At 34.4% G+C, this 27,996-nt stretch overlaps 1 protein-coding gene across 1 annotated transcript; it reads right to left on the bottom strand.

Moving 5' to 3' along the window:
* Window positions 1–23: 23 nt before the first annotated feature.
* Window positions 24–18,933, bottom strand: LOC140437993 (uncharacterized). The gene is made up of 3 exons (XM_072527723.1): window positions 18,777–18,933; window positions 11,658–11,926; window positions 24–405 (listed from the first exon to the last, which is right to left on the bottom strand). The coding sequence occupies exons 1-3, from the start codon at window positions 18,908–18,910 to the stop codon at window positions 188–190; spliced, it is 621 nt and encodes a 206-aa protein (XP_072383824.1). The 5' UTR covers window positions 18,911–18,933; the 3' UTR covers window positions 24–187.
* Window positions 18,934–27,996: the final 9,063 nt, after the last annotated feature.

The raw sequence follows: 27,996 nt of genomic DNA, 5'->3' as shown, positions 1-27,996 counted from the left end.
CCCTTTTCCTCCATTTTGAAAGCGTCATTCAGTTTCTCGTAAAAAAGGAGAAAAATGTAATACAAGACAACCATAAATAAAATACATTTATTAAAATTTCAACGAAATAATTACAGTCTGCACCTCTGATATGATGTTTCAACTTTTATTTAATACTTCTGAAATAACTTAATCTAATTCACTACTTCTAAAAAGTCCTAGTTACACACTCAAAATTACTACACGAACCTCCTGCCAGACCCACGTTAGACGCTTGTTCAAGCTCCTGCACCACCATGTCGTATTCGAGATCCCTGGTCAAAGAAAACATCTTCGAAAACTTCAAGAGGAGGTCTCCAGCAGCTGCATACTTTTTCGCCTTCAATGGCTGCTGACAAGCTATGTTTTGTAGGCAACCAGAGGAACCTGGAATAAATATTTAGTCTTTGAGAAGTGCTTGACAATCAAATAAGGCTGAACTTGCATTCGAGTCTACGGATTTCCAGAATGCGAAGTCATAGTTATAACTAACAATAAAACACTAAAAACTTTTGTTTTCTGTCGTCAAACTTCCACCAAATTTATTTATCTATTATTACTACAGCTGTTTCGACAGAGTGCCTTTCTCAAATGCTTAGAAGAACATTTTTAAAGCTTTTCGGATTTTCTCTTATGGGTGAACATCTTCGAGTCCGATCGACAAAATTTAGACAGAGACATGAAATTACGCATTAAGGTTATATGTAATATTCCAAACACAGACCAAAATCCAACGAACGGAAGAGTACATGGTAGATACTACTTTTGCGACCGTAAAAAGAACCGGAAAACGATTGTTTCCTGTTGCAGATGCGAAGAGTGCCAAACTGAACTTATATCGGATTAACTAAAACTAAAATTTTTTATAGGAGTGGAGACTAGCTTTTTTAATGTTCTATCCAGTGTTCATAACATTAGTTTACTTTGTATATTATTTTGTAACATGTTACTATACATATTAAATAATAATAAAATAGTGTTTTTCTTATTGAACAGATTTCAAATACTTTTATTAACGTAAGCAAAGAAGTAAAAGACTGAGCGGTCATTTTGACCGCGCGCGACTACTAGTTTTCAAAAATTCCTAACGACTACTAAGGGATTAAAAAACTCTCATGATTTTAACGATTTGCAGGCTTGAGTGTAATCTTTACTTAACAATGTTTGAAAATTATTCGTTTTTTCTGGCTTTAACCCTTGTTTGGCAACAGACAAGGCAGTCATCAACTTACTTCGGTAGATTGATTATAGCATAAGAAGTTTTTGCTTTGATCTTATTGAAAATACTCGTTTGTATGATTTTATATACAGAAATGCGCATTTGACGGGACAATGACTTTTTTAACGGCATTTTTCCAATTCATTTTTTTTTCATTTCATTTAATTTGGTGAAATACTATTTTTTTGCCTGTTTATTTCTTTTTTAATGTTGCCAAACACACGATCGAGCAGGACTGTGACAGGAAAACCTATTTCGACCTCGTTACTGTTAGCTGGTGCTGTCGAAAATCAATATCCCACCATACCTATTAAAATTGCAATTTTATTTTGGCCCCATATGCATCAAAGGCAGGTCTAATGATTTGAAATAGGATATTTTAGATCAATTGAATCATCAATTGATCTAAATTTAATTGAACGTTCCCTTCTCTATTTTACAGATAAGCTACTTTTTATGACTAGCTGCCCAAAATCGTTTTTCTCTTAATATCTCAAGCAAGCAATGCTACAGCAGCACCAACTTTAGCATTATAATCATCCTCCGATGAACTGTCAATCAAATCTAACAAGAAATTAACATCACTTGCCGCCATGGTCTGTTTACGAGATACTAATATTGGGTACATATTTTAAAATATATCTGTTAAAAATATAAATATCGTCTGTGAGTGTACCTTCTTACTTTAATATATATGATATTTCACTATTTAGCTATATAGTATATTCTTTATAGTAAAGCTCGCCGTGCCTTAAAAGTTTTAGCAAAGAATATAGATAAGACGCATATAGAAGAATCTTTGACTGTCATTTTTTAGCGTCGACAACAGCGTCGTTATACACAAAACAATGAGAAGTTGATCATGATTTTAGTTCCTTATTTGTACCACTAGGGAGCGGTCATGTCAGCGCTATTACTGCTTCTAAAACAAGAAAGAGTGGGGCAATAAATGCAACTTTGGATATTTTTATATGTAGATGCCGCGTAGTCGTAGAATAACATTAAATACACATCGTCTAGTGAAGGGACCCTGTGGGTGAACTGTGTTAACCAGTATACAAAAAAATGGACGACTGAAGTTTTAAAGACTATCGAGGGCCTGTGGGAGGTAGCAAACTTAAGTATAACTTAAGTATAATTGATCCAAATAATATGCCCAAGCGCCCCATGGTCCTCACTCGTGTCCTCGAGAAGGAGATAGTTCTTATATCAGCATACCTCACATATGATGATCCCGAACAACCATCAAGGGAGTTGGAACAGTTAGTGAGAGATTGCATGAAAAATTAACTGCAATGAATCATTGGCTATGATACGAATGCCTACCATCTGAACTGGGGCAGTACAAACACCAAACTGTTGAAAAATGGCATGCCAATTTATACATAAAATTTATTTTAATTTTAATTAGGCGTGGATGCATAAGTTAAATAAATAGCTCAGTTCGTTCCCCTTTCCCACTTCTCCCTAACTAGATCTTTCATGCTGGCCGACGGCCACGGTTTGAGTTTATGCAGTCGCCCTCTTAAGGACAGTTTTGAAGTATAATAACCGTAACCAAATCACTCATTTGAACTGTTCTTCTTATGCGTCTATATTCTTTGGTTTTAGTCACTCTTGTGTCAATAAATTAATAATAAACAATTTTGCATTATCTACAAAAATCAATAAAACAGAATTCTCTTCTACATGACGTTAGTTTTAAGCGAACAAAGGTTAGATGTCGCTGCTATTCACTTTCATGTTTTAATTACTTTTTTACATGGTATATTTTGTTAGATATTTTTAAAATTTTTAATAGGAATTTCTTATTAATATTTTTACATACTTTCTGTACTTTTTGTATGAGGTATCCTAAATTATGTTTGTATATATTTTCTAGAGGTAATATACCGGATGATGAATCGTCGAATGCACTTCAGGGACAATAAGAAATTATTATATTATAATTAATTAATATTATTATATTATAGAAATTATAAATCAAGAGTCATTATAAACTATTCCTATGAATTATGTATTCAAAACGATTATGAGCAATTCAAAAACTGCAAACATTTTTAACATTTTTATTAAACAGCTGTAAAAATGTTTGCTGTAAAATGTTACAAACGCAAAAGGTATTATACTGTCTAAATATAGTGTGCTATGTAGGGGAAAGTAGGGTAAAGTGGTCCACCTGGGTATAATGATCCCCTAACATATTTCTCATAATTTACATAAAAACGATTTTGAGCTTTTTTGTTATATTCAGTTGTTTTTTGTTATCTTCAGTACTACTAGCGCCACCTATATACAAAGCTGTAAAGATGTACGAAGCATAATAGCAAAGAATATAGTATGCGCCTATATTCTTTGATATTAGGCTAGTTTTAAAATAACATAAAACACATGTAATATTGCTAATTTTTGTCTTTCAGATAGCCAAGCGGGCTGGGCGGCCGGTTCTCACTCTCTTCACTGCGAGTGGTTCAGTGGTTCGATCCCCAGCTCGGTGTACAGAAATCTGCGGCTTAGACTACAATATGCTGGTGTCTGATCGGCCTATGGTGGAGAAGTACGGCAAGAGATAAGGGCTTGCGGCTCAGTGATACTCCTCCATCGATCCCTACCGGAAGGGCGAGGCGCCTAAATACCGGTGTATATACACTCGCGATCATAAAATCCGGGTCACCTTGAAAATCACCGTTATTTCATTTTTAACGAGCTTTATCGTAAATAATAATAACACAAATAAAAACTAATGCATGTTTCTGAGAATTGTTGTCGACTTAGCGGTTTCCTTTGTAACAAAGAATTCCAATAATGCCGATTTCGAGGAAAACTATACACTTCCCAAAATGAACGGTACCTGCAACTGCCGCTTGTTTTAAATGTCTCATTTGTGCTTCGACTTTCTGTTCAAACGCAACAAACAAACGTCTATTATTGCTACCATTAGTGTTTATTAGTGCCTTTATTAGTGTTTATTATTGTTTATTTTTTGCTAAAAATGCCTTTGACTGTTGTTAAAACGGCTCGCATTGTTGCGCTTGTGGAAGACGGTCACACATAACGGCAAGTCGCAAGAACTGTTGGCGTAAGCCTTTCTACGTTTCAACGAGTGCTTGAACGCTCTCAGGAGATGGGTTTGCTAACCAGACGACCTGGATCTGGACAAAGAAGAACGACCACGGCACGAGATGACCGTTTCCTTGTATTTCAGGCTTTACGAAACCGGACCTCAACTGCGGTTATGCATCGAAATCGTCTACAAGAAGTACGAAATTTCAATGTTAGCATTGCAACAGTCAGGAGAAGACTTCGTTCTTCTGGACTATCTTCTCGGGCAATGGCTACAGGACCGCCACTTCGCCGGGCGCATCGAGTTGCACGACTAGCTTTTGCTTGACAATACGCGCATTTCGGAATTAAAGATTGGAGCAAAGTGTTATTCTCAGATGAATCCCGTTTCTGCCTAACTGGATCCGATGGACGTGTAAGAGTTTGGAGGAGAACCGGTGAACGATTTTCACAAGCTTGCATTGCTCCAAGAATGCCATTGGGTGGGGGCTCAGTCATGGCTTGGGGAGGTGTATCTTCAGACTTCGGCACAGAATTATCCTTCATCGAAAATGGGTCCTTAACTGCACGAAGACACATTAGGGAGATTCTGGAAGAACATGTTATGCCCACCATGGCAGGGCTTGGAGAAGATGCCGTTTTTATGCAGGACAACGCGCGACCGTACGTTGCCAGGATCAGTATGCAATATTTGGACGAGGTTGGAATTACGAGTTTACCCTGGCCAGCTAGGTCTCCGGACCTGAATCCCATCGAACATTTCTGAGACGATTGGAAAAAGCGTATTCAAACCCATACACCTTCTCCTAACAACGCACAGGAGCTTAAGGATATGTTAGTAAGAGAGTGGAATAACATACCACAACATGTAATCCGGAGAAAAATTGAGAGTATGTCCCGTATTAGTCATTGAAATTCCACTGATGTTTTACCACGTTCTGTATTTTTCATTTTTGTTTCTTATGTCTGTTTTATCAACAATTTGGTTTGTTTTCTGCTTTTTCAATAAAAACACTAAAAAACCGTTTTTTTTTCTTTCAAAACAAACATTGATGACAAATAAAAAATACATTAGCCTAAAAAAAGGATTGTTACTGCCCCAGATGCAAAAATATTCAAGAAACTTGAAATTTTTAAGGTGACCCGGATTTTATGATCGCGAGTATATATATATATATATATATATATATATATATATATATATATATATATATATATATATATATATATATATATATATATATATTGCTAATTTCGTGTTCGCAAAAGCTTTGTTTTTAGATGTTTTACTTAAAATAAGTAGAATTTTTTGAATGGAGTTTAAAAATTTTGTCTGTTTATTTCATATCTGTTGCAATTTCTCTAATTATCAGAAGTCACTGATGTTATTTAGTTTTTATATTTGATCGGGTTTTGAGGTAGAATGCCTCCATATTGGGACAAAATGACCCCGGGGAGCATTTTACCCTTGCTTAGCCTACCAAATAAAGTTTTGAGTTATACTGAAATATTTTTATAACAATAAATTGTAGGTATATTATATTTACAGAAATAATGATTAGAATTAATGTTCGGAAGACGACAAGTCAGGAATGAGATTCAAATTCAATGAGACTTGCCTTGGAAAATATTTCTAATGGCTATCCTTTTAGAATAGCTGCTAGGCTTTATAATCTGCCCTTGAGTACTAAAAAAAGAGGCCAAAAGTCAAAATGTATTGGTAAGTAAACTAAAAGTAGACTACTTTATTCATATGCACAAGGTTATTAGAAAAGCCTTGTTGGATTCACTACAACATTGCCCAAAGAATTGGAGACTTAATTAAAGGAGTATGTTTTAGAGATGGAATGAAAGACTATTTGCATGACGAAGAAAAACGTTTGTGAAATGGCACACGACTTTGCGGAGACGAATGGTATTAAACACAGGTTTTCTAAAAACAAAAAATCACATGGAATGGCTTTGTTTAGAGACTTTCTAAAGAGATATCAGAGAACTCCTAAAGCGACCTCAGCTGCCAGAACAAGAGGTTTTAATAAAGAGGCGTCGCTAAGTTTTTTCTCTTTTAGATGAAATACAAAATAAAAATATTATTAATCCTATGAAAGACTTGCGGGTCAATTCATCCCTCCAGCAATAATTTTCCCTCGCAAACGAAGAAATTAATTATTATTTCAAGACACCCCATATGGAACACTTTCTCTTTACAACGAGTATGGATACTTTAAATCTGACCTCTTCATTTTGTTCTTAATGCATTTTCAACAACATACACAGTGATCAGTTGAAAATACAGTCCTATTATTGCTTAATGGTGATTAAAGCCACAAGTCTGTCGAATCTATAAAAAACTGTTAAATGGCATTATAATGATGGCGTTTCCTCCAAATTGCACCCACGAGATGCAGCCATAGGATGTAGCAGTATTTTCATATCTAATGACATATTTTAATGAGGAAGTTACTTTATGCCCTAAGAAAACCCTGGAAAAGTCGTAACTCTGTATAACATAGCTAGTATCACAGACCGTGGCTAGTATGTTTGAAAAATCATATCAAAGAGCTGCCACATTTGACAACGGACTCAGTGGATTCGAGAAAACAGGCATCTGTCCTTTTAATGCTAACATATTCCCAGATTGGAAATTTAAATAAAAAAGGAAAAAACCAAAATAGAAGGAAAGCGAGGAATTGGAAGAAAAAAATTGTCCTGGTTACGTAATATCAGAAACTGGACAGGACTTGGATTTGAGGAACTCTTAAGAACAGCTGAAGATAGACAAACGTTTGCCACCATAACCGCTAACCTCCATTGATGGAGACGGCACTTGAAGAAGAAGAGGAAATTTAAACCTTCGTGTATTACTGATTGACCTATAATGGAAAATGAAACTGTTGGTCCCATCCATGAACAAAGAACTCCTTCTCCACAAAGAGATACTTCTTCGCTTTCAAGTACTTTATCTATAAGGAAAAGAAAAATTTGTAATATGTCTTTATCAGACCACTCAGAGGAATGGGAGCAAGTGGACAATCTTCAGATTATATCAGTCTTTTTGGGAAACAGTTTGGGGGAAATATCCAAAAATAAAACTCTATTCACTGCAGCTTCAAATCCGGAAAATGTTGCTTCAAACCATAAAGTCGATATTACAAGGCCTGCAGTTGGTAATTCAATCCCAATTTCCAAAGTTAGCATATTATAACAGAATGGTGTGGTTAAAAGGAATGAAATTCCATCATTACTAAAGAGGATACTTTTGTAACTCTATATAGATCATATCAACTACCTCAGACAAGAAGTTTAAGACCTTCCCAAGGATCAACTATGTTCACGTCTACACCAGATTATATTTTGATTAAAGTAAAACAAAAAACACCCACGTCAACTTCACAAGCAGCTAGAAAAGCTAAAAACAGAAAGGTGTTTGAAAAAACACAAGAAAATAAGGGATTTGATGATTATTTTGCTCGGAATTATTTAATAAATCGCAGGCGAAGGAGGTTTGGAGTAAGTGCAATTTGTGCAAGAAATGGTGTTATGTACTGTGTGCAGGTGTAACTGGAAAGCAGAAATTGTATATTTGCGATTTTTGTAAATAAAATTGTAAAAATTACTTTTTCTGTACAAAAGAGCCATAGAGGTCGTTTTACCTTATGGACGGGGTCATTTTACTCTAACCATGGTATAAAACGGTCCCTTTAGAGCTTTTTAAAAATAATGTTATTTTTCTTTTAACTGTACACTTAATTTAATTGTTCCAAAGAAATATGTTCTGCTATACCCCAGTTATTGTCTCATTAAACATTACTTAATTATTTCAATTTTGGTTATTTCTAACCTAAAAAATGTTAGAGGACCATTTTGCCTAACTCTCCCCTAACGTAAAAAATGTTAATCTCTCAATCAAGACCTAAACCAATTCAAAAAAACTTTAGAATATAATGGGACCTTGATTCCTAATTGTAAATTTAAACTGTAATTAAAAATGTATGATTTGAAAGGGAAAGTTCAACACAATCAAGGAATCAAAAACTAAAGAAGAAAAATGCAGGCAGATGATTATTAATGATAATTTCTGAAAACATTTTCTTTCTAAGATAACACGAATAAAGAAACAAAAGTAAATGGTAAAAAACTAAGATAAAGAGTAGTAGGTATCGGTATATCTCGCAACAAGGAAAAAAACACCAAAAAATGTATATCTAAGGTACAAGGCAACTCTGAATACGTGTTTCTGACACATTGGTCGTCGCCAGTACGGGGCAGCCAAGCCATAGTAACATGAGAAAAGAAACGCTAAAGCTGCATTTAGAATGTTTAAAATAAAAAGAAAAGGGTATCAATAATATTTATATATTTACGAGTATAATATTATTATAAATTAATACTCCAAATGTATTTATTTAAATTAAAATATGATACTACTTATTTTTTAAGAAGTTTTTACACTCAATGAATAAATGGTTTTAAAACAAAATTTTAAACGAATCTCTTTGTACTTTATAAGAAGAATTAATAATAATTATTATATATTTATATAAGTAAATAATAAACCATTTTATGGCACATTGATTTTAAGCTTTTCTGGGATTTCCAGATTTTTCCGGGAGGCGAAAATGGCACTGTTATATAATAAAACTCATAAAATTAAAAGAAAGTAATTTTTGAATTTGTAGCTAAAAAGTTACATTGCCAGATTGAGGACAGTCTTTTATTGCTAAGATGTGGGGTGAGGTAGAAATCAGATTATCAAATATTTTATGTTTATTAAAAATTAGCAATCAAACATGTAAAATGAAAGTATTGTTACGATAAATATCATGGCCTAAAAATAACCGTAAATATATTATGACTAATTCTAATATGTTTTAGATTATACGAGACAATTCGACCAGCTGGCATAAACTCCAAGTAATAAAAAAAACTGGTTCCGTTCGAATCTTCCGGAATTAGGCCTGTTCATTCGAGGCGAAACAAGGTCAATTGAGGTCAACATCCATGGGGTTCTAGAGCAGCTGTTTTCGTATAAATATGAGGGAACTTTAATTTTGAAAACGGTTAGTCAAGATCTGAAGACCGCGCCCGCGAATTTTAATTGTCACGTTCGTTTTTAAATAAATTATGTATTTTTAGTGATAAATAAATTAATATAAGTTATTGTGCTTTTTAATAAATTAAGATAAGAACCTTTTGATAAAGACATTATAAATTAAAGACATAACAATTAATAAATTCACAACAGTATGTAAGAAGAATATATGAAATGCTGCCAAAAATATTAGAACTGAACCCTTAGTAACCAAAACGTTTATGCTTTATTGTGAAAAATATAAAAACAATTTTTACTTATATTCAAACATATCAGTCGTATGTCGCATTTACTGCATGCTATAACAGTAAATCCAGAGGTATAATATTTACACCTACCCTTGGTAATATGTTGAGTAGATTGAATTTTAGTTTTAGGCTGCAGGGAAGGTCTACTTCTTTTACTTTCTGTTCCTGTGCGTGAGAAAGAACTTGCTGGCTGTGGTCTAAATGCTTTTAAAGGTATAGGTTTTTCTCTCAGAGCAGTGCAGTCATTTTTATAGAGAAAAGACAAAGGTCTTTTATTATCTTCATCATCATTCTGGCTGGGTCATTACAACCCTGCGTGGGTCCTTGCCTCCTCAAGAATTTCTCTCCAGTGGACCCTATCCATCGCCTTTCTCCGCCAAGCACGTATTCCCATATTAAATGTCAGATGTTACCAAGGAACCTTGTTCTACGTCTTCTTCTTCTTCTTCTCTGACCAATGGGTCTGTCAAGGAGCGTTTTTCTAGCTGGGTCATTTTGTTTCATCCGCGTTACATACCCTATCCACCTCAGATGTCCTATCTTAATATGTTTTACGATATCAGGTTCCTGGTATATTTTATAAAGTTCGAAATTGTATGGTCTTCTCCACACTCCATTGCCATTCACTGCTCCATAGATTCGCTTTAGTACTTTTCTTTCGAAACATCCTAACATGTTTTCATTCTTTTTTGTTAGAGTCCAGGTCTCTGAACCATATGTTAGTACTGGGCGTATTATTGTTTTGTAGGGTTTTATTTATGTATTTATCGATATAATTGTAGATTTGAGGAGGAGGTTAAGCCCAAAATAGCATCTGTTGACCGTGCAAATTCTGCGGTTTATCTCTGCGGTAGTATTATTTTCAGTGTTAAGGAGCGTTCCCAAGTATATAAATTCGTTCAATGCTTCGATGACGTCGTTGCCTACAACAAGTGGTCGTAGTATTTGTGGTTGCGTGCTTTTTTCATATACTTTGTTTTGTTGGAGTTTATTATTAAACCCATTTTGTAGCCAATTCTTTTAATGCTACATACGCCTCTCGTACAGCGTTTTCCGTTCTTCCAACAATATTGATACCATCAGCATAGGCACTGATTTATTATATACTGAACCAGTGGTTATGATTTGTGACATACGTATTACTTTTTCCAGAGCCAGATTGAACAGTATACAGGAGAGAGGGTCTCCCTGGCGCAGCCCGTTATTTGTTTTAAAAGGTTCAGACAGTTCTCCCTGAATTCGTACTCTACATTCAACTTATTCAAGAGTTAGTTTTGTTAAATTTACCCACTGATTTGCTATTCCTAGCTCTATTATTGCTTTGAACATTTCTCTTCTATTCACAGAGTCGTAGGCTGCTTTGTAGTCTATAAATATCAGTATCAATGAGTATCAATGCCATATTCCAGTGTTTTTTCCAAAATTTGTTTCAGGGTTGCAATCTGATGAATTGTCGATTTACCACCTCTGGAACCAGCCTGGTATTTTCCTACTATCCGTTCTTCACATAGTGCCATTCGATGACATAGTACTGTGAAAAATATTTTATACGCTGCATTTATAAGCGTAATTCCTCTGTGGTTAGAGCATTCAAAGATATCTACTTTTTTGTGTATGATGCAAAGTATTCCAATATTCCAATAATTCTTCTTCTACGGCACTACAGCCCAAAATGAGCCTTGGCCTCCTTTATTTTTTGCCTCCACCCTTGTCTGTCTGTGGCTATTCCAATAATTGGGGAGGAGTAATTTCTGTGTCCATATTTCTTTTATAAGCTGCTTTAATATCATTTTCATATTAGTTTTTAATAGTTAAGTTTTTTTTAAATTTTTCTCTAAATAAAAAAAATCGATACTATAATAATAAACACCAAGGATTATAAAAATGTCTAATCAAATAGTCGATTTCAGATAGTTTCTAATCACTTTACCTTAAAATAATTAAAGAAACTGTCTCGAATTTTCGATTGTGTTTTCTATGCTCAACAATTCATCACCATAAAAAGCATATATCTTACCTGTCAAGAAACTTAAATACATCAATATCTCATCATCAGTCAAAAATTTCTCATCTTCCACAGTCCTGGCGTACTCTCCCCCTTTAAATCCACCAGCACCGAGCGAACCAGCGGCGAAGATAAGCGCTTTTACTAGCAAGAGAACCAGGAGATTGGTGACGTTCAGAGAGACGATTTGGGAAGAACCCGCCGCTGTTCCTGTAGTAATGAAGCCTCTGCTCATAAAGTTAGATGCTAGGGATGTGAGTATACTTCTGGCATTGAGCTCTCTGGAACAAACAGGTGGTCGTCATAAAAACAGACTTAGCCAAAAATTATTAGTTTAAATATGTTTTTAGTTATTTTGTTTATTAAAGTGCCTAATAATAGCACATGTCCTGTTTTGCACTTTTTTACGGATTACTAAAAAAATAGCTCTAATTTGATATAAAACAAATGGTACAGTAGGCGGTACTCTAGACTAGCGGGAAGCTTTATACTACGTTTTCTGTATACTTTCTGTTTTTTTTAAAGTTTAAATAATATTTTTAATATGAATGAAATAATAATGAATAAAGTAATTTTAATATTTTTTTTATTTACATTTTAAACAAATTAGGGTAGTTGGGGGCAAAAACACGCAGTTTCGTTATCACCTGTCGTCTTCGGAAATTATAACAGTTTAGAACTTTACCAATGTTATTACAGGAGAGCTTAGGAGAGAAACGTAAAATACAAAACCTTAATCTAAACGAGAACTGTATTTGGCGAGGTCGTCAGAGAATCCTACTGAATTTGAAAAGCTGAAAGAGCTGGTTTTTATTGCCTTTGAAAGCTTTAAAACAATATCATCCTTTCAAAAAGGCATCTTTCGTTGTCTCACGAAAATGAAATGTTGTGGGCAGTTGCTTAAAAAATACGCCTTCAGAACCATCATCATTTACTTGGCAGACTTTGGAGACAAATAATCTGTATGATTTTTTTCCAATCACCTTCACTACGACAAAGTCATCAGGTAAAATATTTGGTGCAACATCAATGTCTTGCTCTTCATCGCTATCGGCAAAATGAATGTCACGGGAATCAATACTTTCTTGATAGAAGAGTGCTACTGATTTATCAGATGATGATTCGACGAAAACTTTCTTTTTTACAGCACGTAATTTAGCACTTTAAGATTTGATCTTTTGATTCTTCAGTAATGCTTTCCTTTTCTTCTATTTTTTGCTTCATTCTTTTCTTCTTGTTGATCTTTTGATTCTTCAGTAATGCTTTCCTTTTCTTCTATTTTTTGCTTCATTCTTTTCTTCTTTTTCTTCTAAAAGTCGCTCCCTATTAGGTGTCGATGTTAATAGGGTTGACTTCAAAGTTTTCCTGGTTCGTTTTCTTTTTATCTTAATTTTTGGTAAGAAAATATTGTCTGAAGGTGAAATTACTGACTATTCTGATTTTGATGACGGCTAGGGCTCTATCGCATCAATAACAAGTTCTTCTACTTCTTGCTAAATCTGGATAAAAACATGACCTTCATCGTCTAAATCTTTACCTAAATCTTCCTCTGTTTTGCTGTAAAATTTGCAAAATTATCTTTTACAAATATTACTGCTTACAGAATTGTGTGCGATACATGATTATCTGGAATAAGAAGAACGGGGTTCTCCTCTGTTGGATTTGTATGTTTTTTAAAATGCTCCAGGTACTTTATAAACGTGGGAGTGTTCATGTAATCATGTCTTTTATTAGAAAAAGATTCATCCGTTTTCGAGCAAATAAGAAAAATGACATTAGCGGCAAATTTAAATGAGGTGCGTTCTTTTGTACCGTGCGTGTTTTTACCTTCAATCACCCTATATTATAATAAAATAATGTAATAAATTATTACGTTGCTCCTAACGCCACCTGGTAACGTATTAACAAAGCGTGCATTGTTTACTTCTTACAGACTGTCAAATTCAAACAAAATATTAAACTAATAATAAAATATAAATAAATACTATTTGATAGTAAATTTAATTATTATATAAACTAAAGAAGATATTTAAAAATTATAATTGTTTTTATATGAAATTATTTTAAAACAAGAATTATTATAAAAATTTAAACAGATGATTCAATATTGTTATTAATTGCATGACATTTTTGACTTTTGTATTTTGACAATCGTTACGAATCGAATGTTTTATTGACAGATATTCATTTAATTTTTTACTTCTCATTTAATGTCTGTATTTTGTTACTGATTTCTCATGTAGTTAAACCTGCTTAAAATAGATATATGATGACTACAAACGAATTGATCGAGAGCCATGAATCGATGTGAAGAACCGCTATTTCGTGATGCTACCCGTGATGCATTCTCATCGCATTAGTTTCGTGACTAAGAAAAAAAGTAATACAACGCTAGTAGAAAAGCTTTGCTTCAAAAAATGTTGCGATTCATTTTCAAATATGAATGAGCAGCATACGGTAAACAACCAAAACAACAGTGGACCAAACAACAAAATCACTGGAAATGACATAAAAGGAATTAATACAGATAACGGAAAGGGGTACTTTCGTTTACTATGTGTTTATGAAGAGTCCTTTAACATAAATTACCTTATTGAAATAAAGTAGGAAGGTGTAATATCTGAAAAACTTCCCAAATCCAAACGTAGACTGGTGTACGTATTGGGATCTGTAGGAGAGATTAGCCCATCTAGAAAAACATAATAAATATCTTAGAATGTAACCCTAGGCAATAATGAGTATGAAAAATGGTAGTTAAAGGGAGAACTCAGGAAATCGAAGAAAAAACCATGCAACCGAAATAAACTTCACAGAGGTAATAAGTTATATATATACAAGGATTTCCACAGTTTTCACTGTATTCCTTTACTCAACCGTTTTCTCCAATTTTTCCTGTTTAGCCAGTCCCCTTCCTGTAGGTTTCTTCTACTCATTGCTTCGTCCACTTCATCTCTGAAAGATCTTCGGGGCCTGCCTCTCTTTCTTCTTCCTATCGGGCTCCACTCTGTTATTCTATTTATCCACCGATTTTGGTCTGCTCTTCTGACATGTCCGTGCCAGGTTAACCTCTTCTGTTCGATGTAGTCTATTATGTCGGAGTTCATTCCCATTGTCCTCTTAATCTCCATGTTATTTATTCTATCTCTTCTTGTTACTCAGCAGCTTCTCCTTAGGAATTCCATCTCTGTTGCTCTTATTTTGTTTTTGGTTTTCTTATTTATTGTCCAATTTTCACACCCATAAGTGAGGATACTTCTTGTCATGGTATTATATATTTTTTTCTTTGTTTTCATGCTGATGTTCTTATCCCATACTACCGGGTTCAATTTTCGTATGCAGTCTCTTGTTTGTCCTAGTCTATTTTTTATATCTTCCTCCGTTGTTCCTTTGTTTGATATTATGAAGCCTAAATACTTATACTTATCTGTTCCTTTGATTTGTTTACCTTCGTCTATTTCCAGCTGTTTTATTTCTTTATTCTCCGTTGTTAGGTATTCAGTTTTCTTTAGGTTTATTTCCATCCCATTCTTTGTATATTCCTGCTCCAGTTTTCTCATCATAAAACTGAGGTCATCCTCGTCTTGTGCGATCAATATTTGGTCGTCGGAAAAACTTAGCGTATATAGATATTCGTTCCTTACTGGTATACCCATTCCTTCGCACTTTCTTTTCCATGGTTTCAGGTTTTTTCCAGGAATATTTTGAACAGGGTGGGGGATGTGGAGCAACCCTGTAGTAGTCCCTTTGTCGTCTTAAATGGACTGCATATTCTATTGCCCGTTTTGATAGCTACTTCGTTATTCTTGTAGAGTGCTTTTACCGCGTTTATTAATCTTCGTGGAACTTCGATGTCTTCCATTGCTTCCCATAGCTTGGTTCTAGGTATTGAGTCACATGCCTTCTTAAGATCAACAAAAGCCAGATGGACGGATCTATTTTTGGCCATTCTTTTTTCTATTAGTTGTTCGGCCGTGTAAATGTGATCTAAGCATGCTTTCCCCGCTGTGAAACCTGCCTGGTCTTCTCCGATTTTATCTTGTATATATATTTTTAATTTTTCCTTTATGGTCTTTCCATACAGTCTGCCTATAGACGATATAATGCTGATTCTCCGATAGTTTTCGCAGTGTTTTCTATTTCCTTTCTTGTATATTGATGTCATATATGCTTGGGTCCATTCTGCCGGTAAGTCTTCTCCATTCAGTGCTCTCTCAAACATTTTATGTATCATACGGAATAACTTTTCCGATCCGTTTTTTATCAATTCATTTGGTATTCCGCCGGAACCTTCTGCTTTCTTGTTCTTTAGAGTTTTGATCGTTCTTTTTACCTCAGCTAGGCTTAATTCGATTTCGTCATGTGTGTAGATTTCTATTCCGTCTATTTCTGATTGTTTGAATTCGGGGCGGTCTTCGGTTAGCAATTTTTTATAGTATTCTTGCCATTCGTTTTCTTTGATTTGACCGATCTTGATTTTGATTTTCTTGATTTTGATCTTGATCTAGATAATAAGTTAAACACCCTAAAGATGACATGGGACTTAATTTAAAAAAATTGTAGATGAGATTAGACTACGGTCGGGTCGGCGAACTATAGCGCATAAGTCAAAATTTGCCAAATTTGATTGTATGCATAAATGATCCGATTTCGGTACGACTCATTAAATGACCAAAGCACGTAAATCAATATAGTTCTTTTATAACCACACCGAAAATCATACCTTCTCACCATACATTTACGTTACGGTTCTAATACTGACTAAATCACATAACTTGACTTATATTAGAAGGTACCACAACGAGCAAAGGCATCAGTGTATGACTTATGTTGATGAAACTGTAAGATGTGTACTTCACCTAATAAACTCTGGCATATTATACACAAATCGTAGTTTATTCTTTAAGGTCAAACGTTTAAAAATCTTAGATAACATAGTTCTCAGACTTACTTGACATTTTGTGTGTGAATCAAACAAAAAATCTGCCTCGTCAGGTGTTTTGACTAAATGTTGAAGAAAGTGACTTTTTTAGTGATAATTCACTCAAAGATCCTTAGTATCAAGTATAAACCGTCGGCCGATGATTCAACATCTTCATATGAAGAAACTGTACAACAGCCGTACATCTACCACCACCTAGCTCTAAGCCTAAACAATCACATTTATTGAAAAAAGATAAAAAATTACTGATTGAGATTTAATTCGGGTCCATTGGTGTAAGGAATTAAATTTAATGATGATTAAATTTTTATCCGTTTGTGTAGTTGGTTCTCTCCCATGAAAACATTGATAACGACTGTCAACTGTTTTATTTATTTTGTTTTTAATCAGCTGTGAATTTATTTTTATGCAGCGATTTTGCACTTTCACTTCTGGCGCACTTCTCCAAATTTTTAAACTGTTGATGTAAATTATTTGGTGATTTCGAGAACGTTACAAATAGCTGTTGTTAACCGGGCAATGGTTCAGGTGCACTCCAAAAAAAAAAAATTAAACGTAACTTAGGTCTGGAATATAAAACGCTTAAAGGAAAAGTAATACCTGAGAGACGAGCTAAAGAGTTAACAATATGTTGAATGAAACGCAAAGAACGATTATCAACTGAGATATGGAAAGCTATATTTACAGAGTACTGGAAATTGGGATCGTATTTCAAACGTGCAGCGTATAGGGGATCATTAATTGAAATTCAAGATAAAACTACAGCAAGACAGCTCACACTTAATCCAGAAAAGCAAAAGTTTACTTGAAACTTAAAAATATTTTTTGCTTATCTATGGTACTCGTCAACTCGTTTGTCAAAATTATTTGTTAAAGATTTTGGATGAAAGTGAAAACTTCCTAAAGACAGTGGCCTTTAAAAAAAGAGCATCTGTTGGTTGTACACAGACTGATCATATGTGTGGCATTAATCGCACACCCAAACAGAAAATTTTAGATAAAAGACGAGAGGAGATAAAAGCTCATATAAAATCATTTCCATCCTATGAAAGCCATTGCAAAAGAAACACTACTACTAGAATTCCACAAAATGAAACTATTATTTAAAAAGCCTCGAACTAATATGTACTTTTTTAATCAAATAACAGGCAGATATCGAGCACAGTTTTTTATTAAATCTTGTCCAAGTACTTTCGCTCCTAGAGCATCTACAGGGGCACCTGAAATAAGTTTAGAAACGATTTTCAACCGATGAAAAATTAATTAACTGTGCTCGATATCTGCTTTTTATTTGATTAAAATTCATTTATTCGAGCATTCAACCATATATCACTTGATATGTACTTGTTTCACTTGTGATAAATTTCTCGTGCAAATACAACTTTGTAAAGACGAACAAACTAAAACCGAACTTGTTGGTGAACACGATAGACATAAAATATCAGTAGATCAGGCATATCAGGAGAAAATATTTGATACACAACTAAGTAAAGATGACATCACGGTGCAGTTGCTTTTTATAAAAGACAAGTGTGGGCTTACAACCTAACAATACACGACAACAGATCTGAAAAGCCTATGTGTGGTACGAAACCATTGCTAGAGGGCTAACCAAATTGCCAACCTGTTTATACATACATTTGGAAACCTCCTTATTGAAAAACGGAAAACAAAACACGTCATCTTCTACTCTGACACTTGTGTTGTCCAAAATAGAAACTCCCACGTAAGTGCAATGTTCATATGGGCTTAAAATCACTTAATGCAATCGACCATAAGTTTATGTTTTTTAGATATAGTCATGTAGAAGTGGACACCGACCATAGCATAATTGAAAAAAAAAGAAAAAAACCTAAATACCGATTTATTATCCCGATTGCTAGGTGGTTAGGGTACGAACAAGATTTTGGTTTTATCTTATTCAAAGATTCCTAAATTCTTAAATCTATAACGCGGAGCATCTGCTGCGATCCCTTATAAAATATATGTAATTCCTAATTAGCCAATGCCAAGTTCTAATGAGAAACAAAACGACTTGTTGTCACTGCTGTCCTCGATACCAGATACTTTTCACCAATTTTTTAAAGACTTGCCTTCAACAGAAAATTTGCGTAACACAAATCCAGATATTGTGGAAGATGATCAAAAAAGAAAAAAATAAAAATGTGAAATAAAAATTATTACTAACTTACCTCCCTTTAAATTCACTCTCATCGATGGCATTAGCCATAACGCCAACGGGCACACCAATACCGATTGCACAACAAAAAATCACCATGAACAACGACCGTTCCATTTTGTCATCTAATATCGAATATGAACCCATCCTTCGCTTTATATCTTATATAACCACATATGACCACATTGTTTCATGTATGGCGTGTCTTCAAAAAATATAATATTGTTGCATTGTTCTGAAAACCATTGTTTTTTCACGCTTCGGCTATCGACAAATTTTTTAATCGAAAATATGAAAATATCACTTTTTTACTATCACAATAAACATTATGCGTCGGTTGGTGATTTGATCGTTTTTTCTTTCAGACCTAAGCACCAGAACACTTTCTATTACATGCTATTAGTAATTTCGGGAGATTAAATAAGACAATACTTTGATCTAGATAACAATAATTCGTGATCACTTTAATATTTTTATGACAAAAGTACTATAAACGTTAAAAATTAAAGAACTGTATACATTAAATAATTGTCTTCATAACTTCTGTGTCATTGTGTTATGTGAAGGTATTACCAGGGAATAATTTATTTATTACCACCCAAATATTATCGCATATTTGGGTTTCAGATTTCAGATTTCCACGGAAAATGAAGTAAAACCAATAATTCTTCCTTCGAATCTATACGTCTTAACAGATGCCTAGTGATTATGAATGTTGGGTTTCTTCCAAGGATCGTATTGCTCTTTTTACGCAGATATCGATGAGAACATGATTAATCGAAGAACGTATACCATTCTTACAGTATGACCAAACCAACAAACAACCAATGGTGACGTAGGAATGACCCAAACGAGGACCGTGGTGTTACGTATAGAATACAAAGACAATAGAACTACGTAGTACGTATATATTAAGCCTCAGCCAAGCTTTAGTGTAGAAAAGCTAGCCCGAAACTTCACTTGAGATTTTGTGTCTCTTTGGCGATTTAAATTTGTTTCTCTGAGCATAGCCATTTTTATTAGTATTTTCAATTACTTCTCTTACAGTTCTTCTGTAATTTGTAAGTTTATACACTTTCTAAAAAATACAATAAAAAGTAAATAAAATTTGAACAAAAAAGTTGTTGCTGTAAGCTTGAAATTTTTAATCGATTTTGTTCAATATTTGTGAAGTTTACAAAAAATTATTTTCGATATCGATCAAATAAGTATATAGTATTATATTTAGTTTTCTTTTAATATCCGTCTATTCTTCTGTATTTATCTCTTTTTCCTTTTGTGGCAGCAACATTGTCACAAATATTTTATTGTTTCTATCCTTTATTTGATATATTGCATAAAAAACTTTTTGAAGCAAAGTTTCTACACATGCGATGTATTAATTTTCCTCCACAGTAAAATGCTGAGGCGATAGTCATAAAATTCATCATTCAATCTTCGCTTATCCACTGCTGGACATAGATCTCCCTCATAATTTTCCATCTATTTCGATTTTGTGCCTCTTGCATCCAATTCCTATGGCAACGTTTTAGATCGTCAGTCCAACGTGTTGGTGGACGACCTCTGCTTCGGTAGGCATCATCTCTTGGTCTCCATTTCAGTATCCGCTTTGTCCATCTATTATCTGTCATTCGAGCCACGTGACCTGCCCAGTTCCATTTCAGTGTTGCTACTCTCTCTACGGCATCAGCCACTCCTGTTCTTTGTCGTAGCTGGCGATTTGGAATCTTGTCTCGTAGTGAAACGCCCAACATAGCACGCTCCATCGCCCTTTGACACACACGGATCTTTTGAACTGTTCTCCTTGTCATGGTCAACGTTTCCGCACCGTAAGGTAACACTGGCAAAACACACTGATTAAACGTTTTTCTTTTAAGGCATATTGGTATATCCGACGATTTGAAAATATGGTTCAGCTTGCCGAAGGCTGCCCAAGTCAGTCTTATACGACGGAGAAGCTCAACGGTTTGGTTATATTTTCCTATGCGAATCTCATGACCTAGGTATTTATAGGCCATTACCTGGTCTATGGATCTTGTTCCTACGCATATATCTTCGCTGACTACAAGATTTGTCATCATCTGGGTTTTAGATATATTTATTTTCAATCCCCCTTCTAGCGAGAAAAGATAGAGCTGATTTAAAAGTTCTTTGGCATCATCTATCCTATCAGCTATTAGTACAATATCATCTGCAAACCTTAGATGGCTAAGCTTTTCTCCGTTTATGTTTATGCCCTTGTCGGTCAGTTTTGCCATTTTACATATATATTCCAAAAGCGTAGTGAACAGTTTCGGCGATGGCGTACTTCACGTTGTATCGGGAATTTCTGGATTTGACGATCACCCACTCTAAAACTGGCTGTTGCGTTTTGGTATATGTGTTTAATTATATTTATATACCGATAGTCAATTCGGCATTCTGTCAAGGCTTCCAACATTTTTTGTTGATTTACGGTGTCGAATGCCTTTTCATAGTCGACAAATATTAAAGCTAGTGGTTTATTATATTCAGTGCATTTTTCTATAAGATTTTTTATTACCAGTAGGTGATCGTTTGTTCCATAGACTTTTCTAAAACCCGCCTGTTCTATGGGCTGATAAAATTCCAATTTATTTTCTAGTCGTTTCGTAATTATTTTTGTACATAGTTTATAAATATGTGAAAGTAGACTTATGGGCCTGTAATTCCTGAGGTCGGTAGCATCCCCTTTTTTATGAAGTATGATAATTTCTGCGTTATACCTCTGGGTTGGTGTTATTGCTTCCTGCAAACATCTAGTGAATAGTTTGGCAAGGACCTGCCATAATCTTTGTCCAGCCAATTTCAAGGCATCTGCCACTATTTCATCGCCTCCGGGGGACTTATTGTTTTTCATTTCTTGCACTGACCCTCGAACTTCATTGGGTGTTACGTCCGGTAAAATTTCAGATCCCTGATTGATTATCTTTGGTAATGATCCACTCCGGTTACATTGCTGTTCTTTGTATAGTTGTCTATAAAAACTCTCTATCTTGTTCATAATTTGAACTCTATCCTCAATGATTTGCCCCTGTTCATTTCTTAATTTGTGGACGTTTTTTCTTCCAATGGACATGTTATGTCTGAGTACTTTCAAGCTTTTGTTTTCTTCTATTACTCTAGTTATTTCCATCGTATTCGTAGTCATACAATTAGCTACACAAAATAGCTGAAAGAGTCCATTTACTCGACAAGTGAAGTCCGTTATACAACGAGAAAACTTTTTCAATTTTATTAAAATTTATAATAAGCATATTAACTAGCGGCGATATTATGTAATTCGTTTTTTTTTTGTTTATTTGGATCATTTATAGATTACCAAGTGTTTATTAAAATTTCACGTATAATTAAAATAACAAATAAAAAATAAAATTAATTCATTCAATTTTAAAAATAGTATTTAAAACTTAAAAATACAGCAAACATAGTATAAAGTTTCGCTGCGGTCTACAGTACCGCCGACTGTACCACTTTTTTCTCCTTTCTTTGGATATTTTAAGTCCATCATATGTTTCTCATGATTTTATTTTTAACGCCTGCCAATTGCCAAATTTTGTTTTTGTTGATAAGTACTTATACTTTTTTGTTTCTTTAACTTGTCGATGAGCGCTCATACCATATTTTTAATTTCATTGTGGCAAGGTTCTTCTTCTTAACCCCTTTCCTGAGTTAGTATTGACGAAGAATCCCTCGATACATTGACATACAAATACAATGTAATAAAATTTCAATTCTCTTTTTGTACGGCGTGACCCCAGCAGCGTGCGAGTGCCCCAGGGAGAGTCATTAGCGATTTGATAACATCTCTGGTTACAGATAGAGGGCGTGCTGCTCCATATGTGCATCCAGAGTGTCGGCCTCAAGTGTTCGCCACTCTCAAAAAAGGGGACACACTCACTGATGATCGGAAATTGAATGCTCTAATGGGGTGGTAGAATAAGCTATTCATGAGGGGCGATGTAACACCTGTTATGTATAATGAATCCTTTAATCGCGTTTCTGATGGACTTGTTATTTGCACATCTATTCTTTTTAGTCCTGGTGACTTTTTGGAAGATTATATAGATGATCAAGTGAACAACAGACAGGTTGTTACGTAATATAAGGCCAAAAATAATATTTTATAAAAATTATCCAAAATTAATACAGATTAACTGTGTATATGTAAGCAATTGTTCAAAGATAGAATAGTTGCTGAGAAATATTTGTTTAAATTAATAACTCATTACACTAATAGTTATTTGAGAATTAGTGCGTTGATGAGTATTGAAGAAGCATTATGTGAACTAAAAAAATAATTGGAGCAATATTCGAATAAGAAAAATTCTTGTACTAAATATACCATATATTTCTGAAATTTTATCACTACTGACGACACCTAAAAGGGGCTTATGAGTACATATAGGTTATATAATTTAAAAAACTAAGGAACTTACTAAGAAAGAAAATCTTCAAAAGTTGTATTATCATTTTAGATTTCATAAAAAAAATCAAAAGAAAATAACCGAAAGAGTGAAGCATAAATCTTTGTGGTCGCTTCAAAGTAATTATCTGGAAAAATCATAAAATAAAATACACAGTATATGTCATACTTTTTAAATGGGAATAAGCCACAATTAAAGGTTAAAGTACGTTTATTGACGTTTCAATTTCCACTTCGGAAATCGTTCTCAAAATACAAACATTAGTAAATTAAGCAAATTTTGTCATACTTATGCTATAGTATCCTTCTTTATTAATCTGGTGGACAGAATTTGTTGAAATCAAAAATTAAGATTGCTTTGGAATAATTAAAAAGTGGTCAAATCCGGAGAACGAAAATCAAAAGGAGCAGACAAAATTCTACAAGATTGGCTGACCTCTGCATTTGGCTTGTTCTCTACACAGTGGCGGATCCAAGGAGGGGGGGTCACGGGGGTCATGACCACCCCCAAAACAAAATTAAATATCAAATCAAATAATCCTAAAAAAAATAATTTAAAACCCATGAACCCTATAAGCAGGAAGTCAAGAGTTGAAATGATTTAAAATCATTTATTGTAGGGGTGGGTAAGTGTAGAATGATACGGAAGCCTTTTTAAATTGCTCTTTAAAAAAATCAACATTTCTGAATACAGTAATAGCTCATTAACAACCTGACTTTCGCGAATTCAAAGTCACGCGATTTTCAAATTTTGACAATTTGTCATTTGAGTGCCAGAGAATCGTTCGATTATCGATGAGATAGAATTATCGCCCACACATTATTGCTCATTCAATGTAGATGACATGACTTTTCGCACGAAATCAGCATTTTTATTTTTTATTGGGTATTTCTTATCTTCAGTTTTGTCTACGAATTGGTTGTTTGTAATTTGAATATGTATTATAATTGTTGAGACTGTGTGCTACATTTTATAATTTATCTATAATAAATATCAAAGTGAATATTGTTGTTGCATTAGCTCTGTCTGATACGTTAGTAAATACAAATAAAGGAACTAAACAAACTTGTCTGCTATCCAAGATATTTGTGAAACTGTGAAACAGTAGTTTGTCTTAGTGATGTTTTAGGTATAACTGTATCACTTAGTCGTCTTCTTCAGTCACCAAAATTAGATTTTAAGTAGGCTGCTGAGGCCATAGATGACACTAAATGCATTCTTCAAAATAAAAGATCAAATGCTCAATCTGTTTTTAGTAAACTTTACTAGTACTAGTTTTTAGCTGAACAACTAGTCATTGAATTAAAGATGCCTCGTATAGTTTCTCGCCAAACCTGTCGTCAAAAACCAATCTGCTAACTCTTGCGAAGAATATTTCCGAAGATCTATTTATTTACCCCTTTTAAAAAATATCTTAACTTCCACCTTCCAGGATATTATTGGACCAACTACTTACTGCATATTCCACAGTAGAACAAGAGTTTTCACTGTGTATTTAAAAGTGGAAAAGAGTCGTGCAAAATAATGGAAAACTTCCTGATTGTATTTTAGAAGTATTAGAAAACTGCGATATTCATAGGTATGTATCCAAATATCAGAATATTTTTGCAAATATTAATTACACTGCCAATCAGTGGCAACAACAGAGCATTCTACGCTTAAGCGTCCAAAGACTTGGTTTAGAATTAGAACTTATGTTAACTGGTTTAGCACTCATCAATGTGCATCCTGAAATTTCTCTACATGTTGATGCAATCATAGAGCGATTTGCTAAATCGGATAGGCGAAAAGAGTACATTTTTATAAAATTATATAATATTTACTTTTCTTATAGTATTTTTAATCACTGAACTTTTATTTACCACTCGTTGCCGGCTGTTGCTGACCATCCGTGCACTTATAGCTTAATATGCCTAATTATAGAAATAGCTATTCCTTAATTATATTATGTTTTTTGTTGAATAAATTAATTTAAATAAAATGCTGTTTACACTTATTCATAAGGTTTCTTCTTCATTACGGGAGCTATAAGTACAGCAAATTGCTCTCTATCTTGAGCTGTTCTTAGTATCGAATGTGTGCCCATGCCAGTCCAGTCTTTTACATTCTTCAGCCAGGAGCATTTTTTTCTTCCTGGACTACTTTCCCTTCCATTATGAGTCGTAGAATGTTATATTTTTCTTCTCTGTGAATATGTCCTAGATAACTCGTTTTTCTGTTGTTTACAATATTTAGAAGTTCTCTCTCAGTCCTCATTCTTCTCAGCACCTCGTTCTCTGACCAGGAAATCTTCAGCATTCTTCAAAAAACACACATTTCAAAGGTTTCTATACGCCTCATACTTGTAATTCCGAGAGTCCATGTTTCCTCTCCGTAAAGCAATAAGGAATAAATGAATGTTGTTACAAATTGATATTGGATATCCAACGATAAGATAGAGTTTATAAGAAAGTTAAATACATTCATTAATGTTTACACTTACATTGAGTTATTGCATTTAAATTACTTAGCTTTGGTTTATACTTATCCTTTATCCTTGGTTTGTTCTTGATTTTGTAGCTATAGGATAGGTAAGTTTAAATTAATTGTCTTTAAAATGCCTAGTTTAAATTGACAGTCCTTGATTTTTCAGTATTTATATTTTAATAACTTTCCTTTGGTTTAATAATCTTGTACACTTGATTTTACTTACTATGTGGGTTTAAATTATTTGTTTTTGTTTAAGTTTAAGACCCCTTAATGTTGTAACCTTCTTTGCACCCGTAGGGTATTTGAGTTTTAATACCTTCTCATTGGTTTAATATATTGCTTAAAATAATTATTGAGAAAATGGTTCCCTTACATGAGGCACAAATCATATAAATCGTAAAGGTGCCAAAATCTAAATTATCAAAATCACCCCCCCCCCCGACAAAAAATTTCTGGGGATCAACCAGTGAAAGGTGCAAAAATCTAAATCCTGTATCAAAATCACCCTCAAGACCCATGACCCCCCCTGACAAAAGTTTCTAGATCCGCCACTGTCCCTACACCCAACAATACACGAAAATGTATCGACTTTAGAATTGTAGCAGTTTGATTGTCCCGTTCTGAGTATACTTTTAATTTAAGTATTTCAAATTCCCTTCTGTACAAGGTTTTAATTCAGCGTCTTACTCTTATATATTCGGCCGAGAGTTTTTTTTTAACTTTCGAATAAAATATCAAAATCTGTAAGGTTTTAACTACGTACCATTTTGAAATCCACGATTGATTTAGGATCGTGAGGTCAACCTTAGTGTTAAAGTATCTTCTCTTCATCACCACAAAGACAATGATGGAGATCCCTACTCTGGCTAGCTCTTCTCAGAGGTAGTTCGGTTAATCCCTAAGACAACAATGGTATCAAGAACGATCACAAGAAAGATAAAAGCATAACACAAAATTTAACCAAGATAGATAGATTTAGAGAGGTTGCTTTTGACCTATTTCAATGCGACCTTTTCAGATCTCTTGTGATCTTCTAGTTCTAGATAATATTCTCTAGTCTGACCCTTTTTAAAAAGTCTAATAGCTTTGGGACAGTACTTTCCATGTAGCTATTTGTCGGTGGATTTTCTTCTAATGCAAAGAACCGCACATTTGCCAGACTGTCACACTGACATAAAATGTGCTCTGCTGTTTCTTCTTCGAGGTGACAGAATCTGCACAGGTCATCATCTGATAATTCCATCAGCTTTAAGTGCCTATTCAACTTACAGTGCCCTATTAGAAGACCTACTATGGGTTTGACTGTTTTCCTGTTTTTGCTTATTAGGTCTGTCGTAAATTTTGGCGAATGTTCTGTAATGAACTGTTTCGCCTGTGTTTGTCCAGGTGAATTCCTCCACCATTCCAGAGATTTGTGAGCTACCCACTTCCTTGTAGCCGTTCTTGTTACTGTCTTTGCAACGCCGCAGAAGGGTTCCGGTCCAATGAATGGTATTGATGAGCCTTGTTTGGCCATTTCATCTGCTTTTTTATTGCTCTTATGACCCTCGTGCTGCGGTACCCAGGCTACCATAACCTTGACACCTGAACGGAACGTTCTTTCCTGCCTTTCTATTTCTTCCACGCAGTGATGAATTGCCGTTATTTTCATCTGGAAAACTGTTACATCCATAGATAGACTTAGCGGGAAATATATCCCTTGATTTGTCTCTACTACGCCGGCTTCCACACCCTCCGATGTTTTTGCGCCATCCGCGTACCAGGTAGCAGCAGCTTGTATGGGTACACCTTCATTCCAGTCTTCCCTACCTGGTATCTTAATTGTGAACTTATTGTTAAAGCTATGTCTCGTAGTTTTTGCATCGATAGGTTGCCCCATCACAATATCGGCTTTTAGCTCCTCGATTAGCTTTCTGTTGTCAGCACAATGCATCTGGCTTATGGATATTAAGACTGACTATGGATATTAATTACTGTACATGACTAATCTGGCTTCGCCCTGTATAATGGTATGAAGTTGTGGTAGATCCAGCAGGACTTAAAGCATCAGGACTTCAGCAGCAGTTAAAGTATCCTAACATGTGTAAATTGTTTGTCAAGTTTGAACAAAAAGTATTCTTCTTCTTCAGGTACCATCTCCGCTACGGAGGTTGGCAATCATCATAGCTATTTTAATTTTTGAGGCAGTAGCTCTAAAAAGTTGTTTTGAGCTGCATCCAAATTATTCTCTCAGGTTCTTGAGCCATGAAATTCGTCTTCTTCTGATGCTTCTTCTGCCATCTATCTTTCCTTGCATTATGAGTGGCAGGATGCCATACT

The sequence above is a fragment of the Diabrotica undecimpunctata genome, chromosome 1 (genome assembly GCF_040954645.1).
Source record: "Diabrotica undecimpunctata isolate CICGRU chromosome 1, icDiaUnde3, whole genome shotgun sequence".
NCBI lineage: Eukaryota > Metazoa > Arthropoda > Insecta > Coleoptera > Chrysomelidae > Diabrotica > Diabrotica undecimpunctata.
The sequence above is the reverse complement of the archived record's forward strand: the minus strand, read 5'-3'. Positions and strand labels throughout refer to the sequence as shown.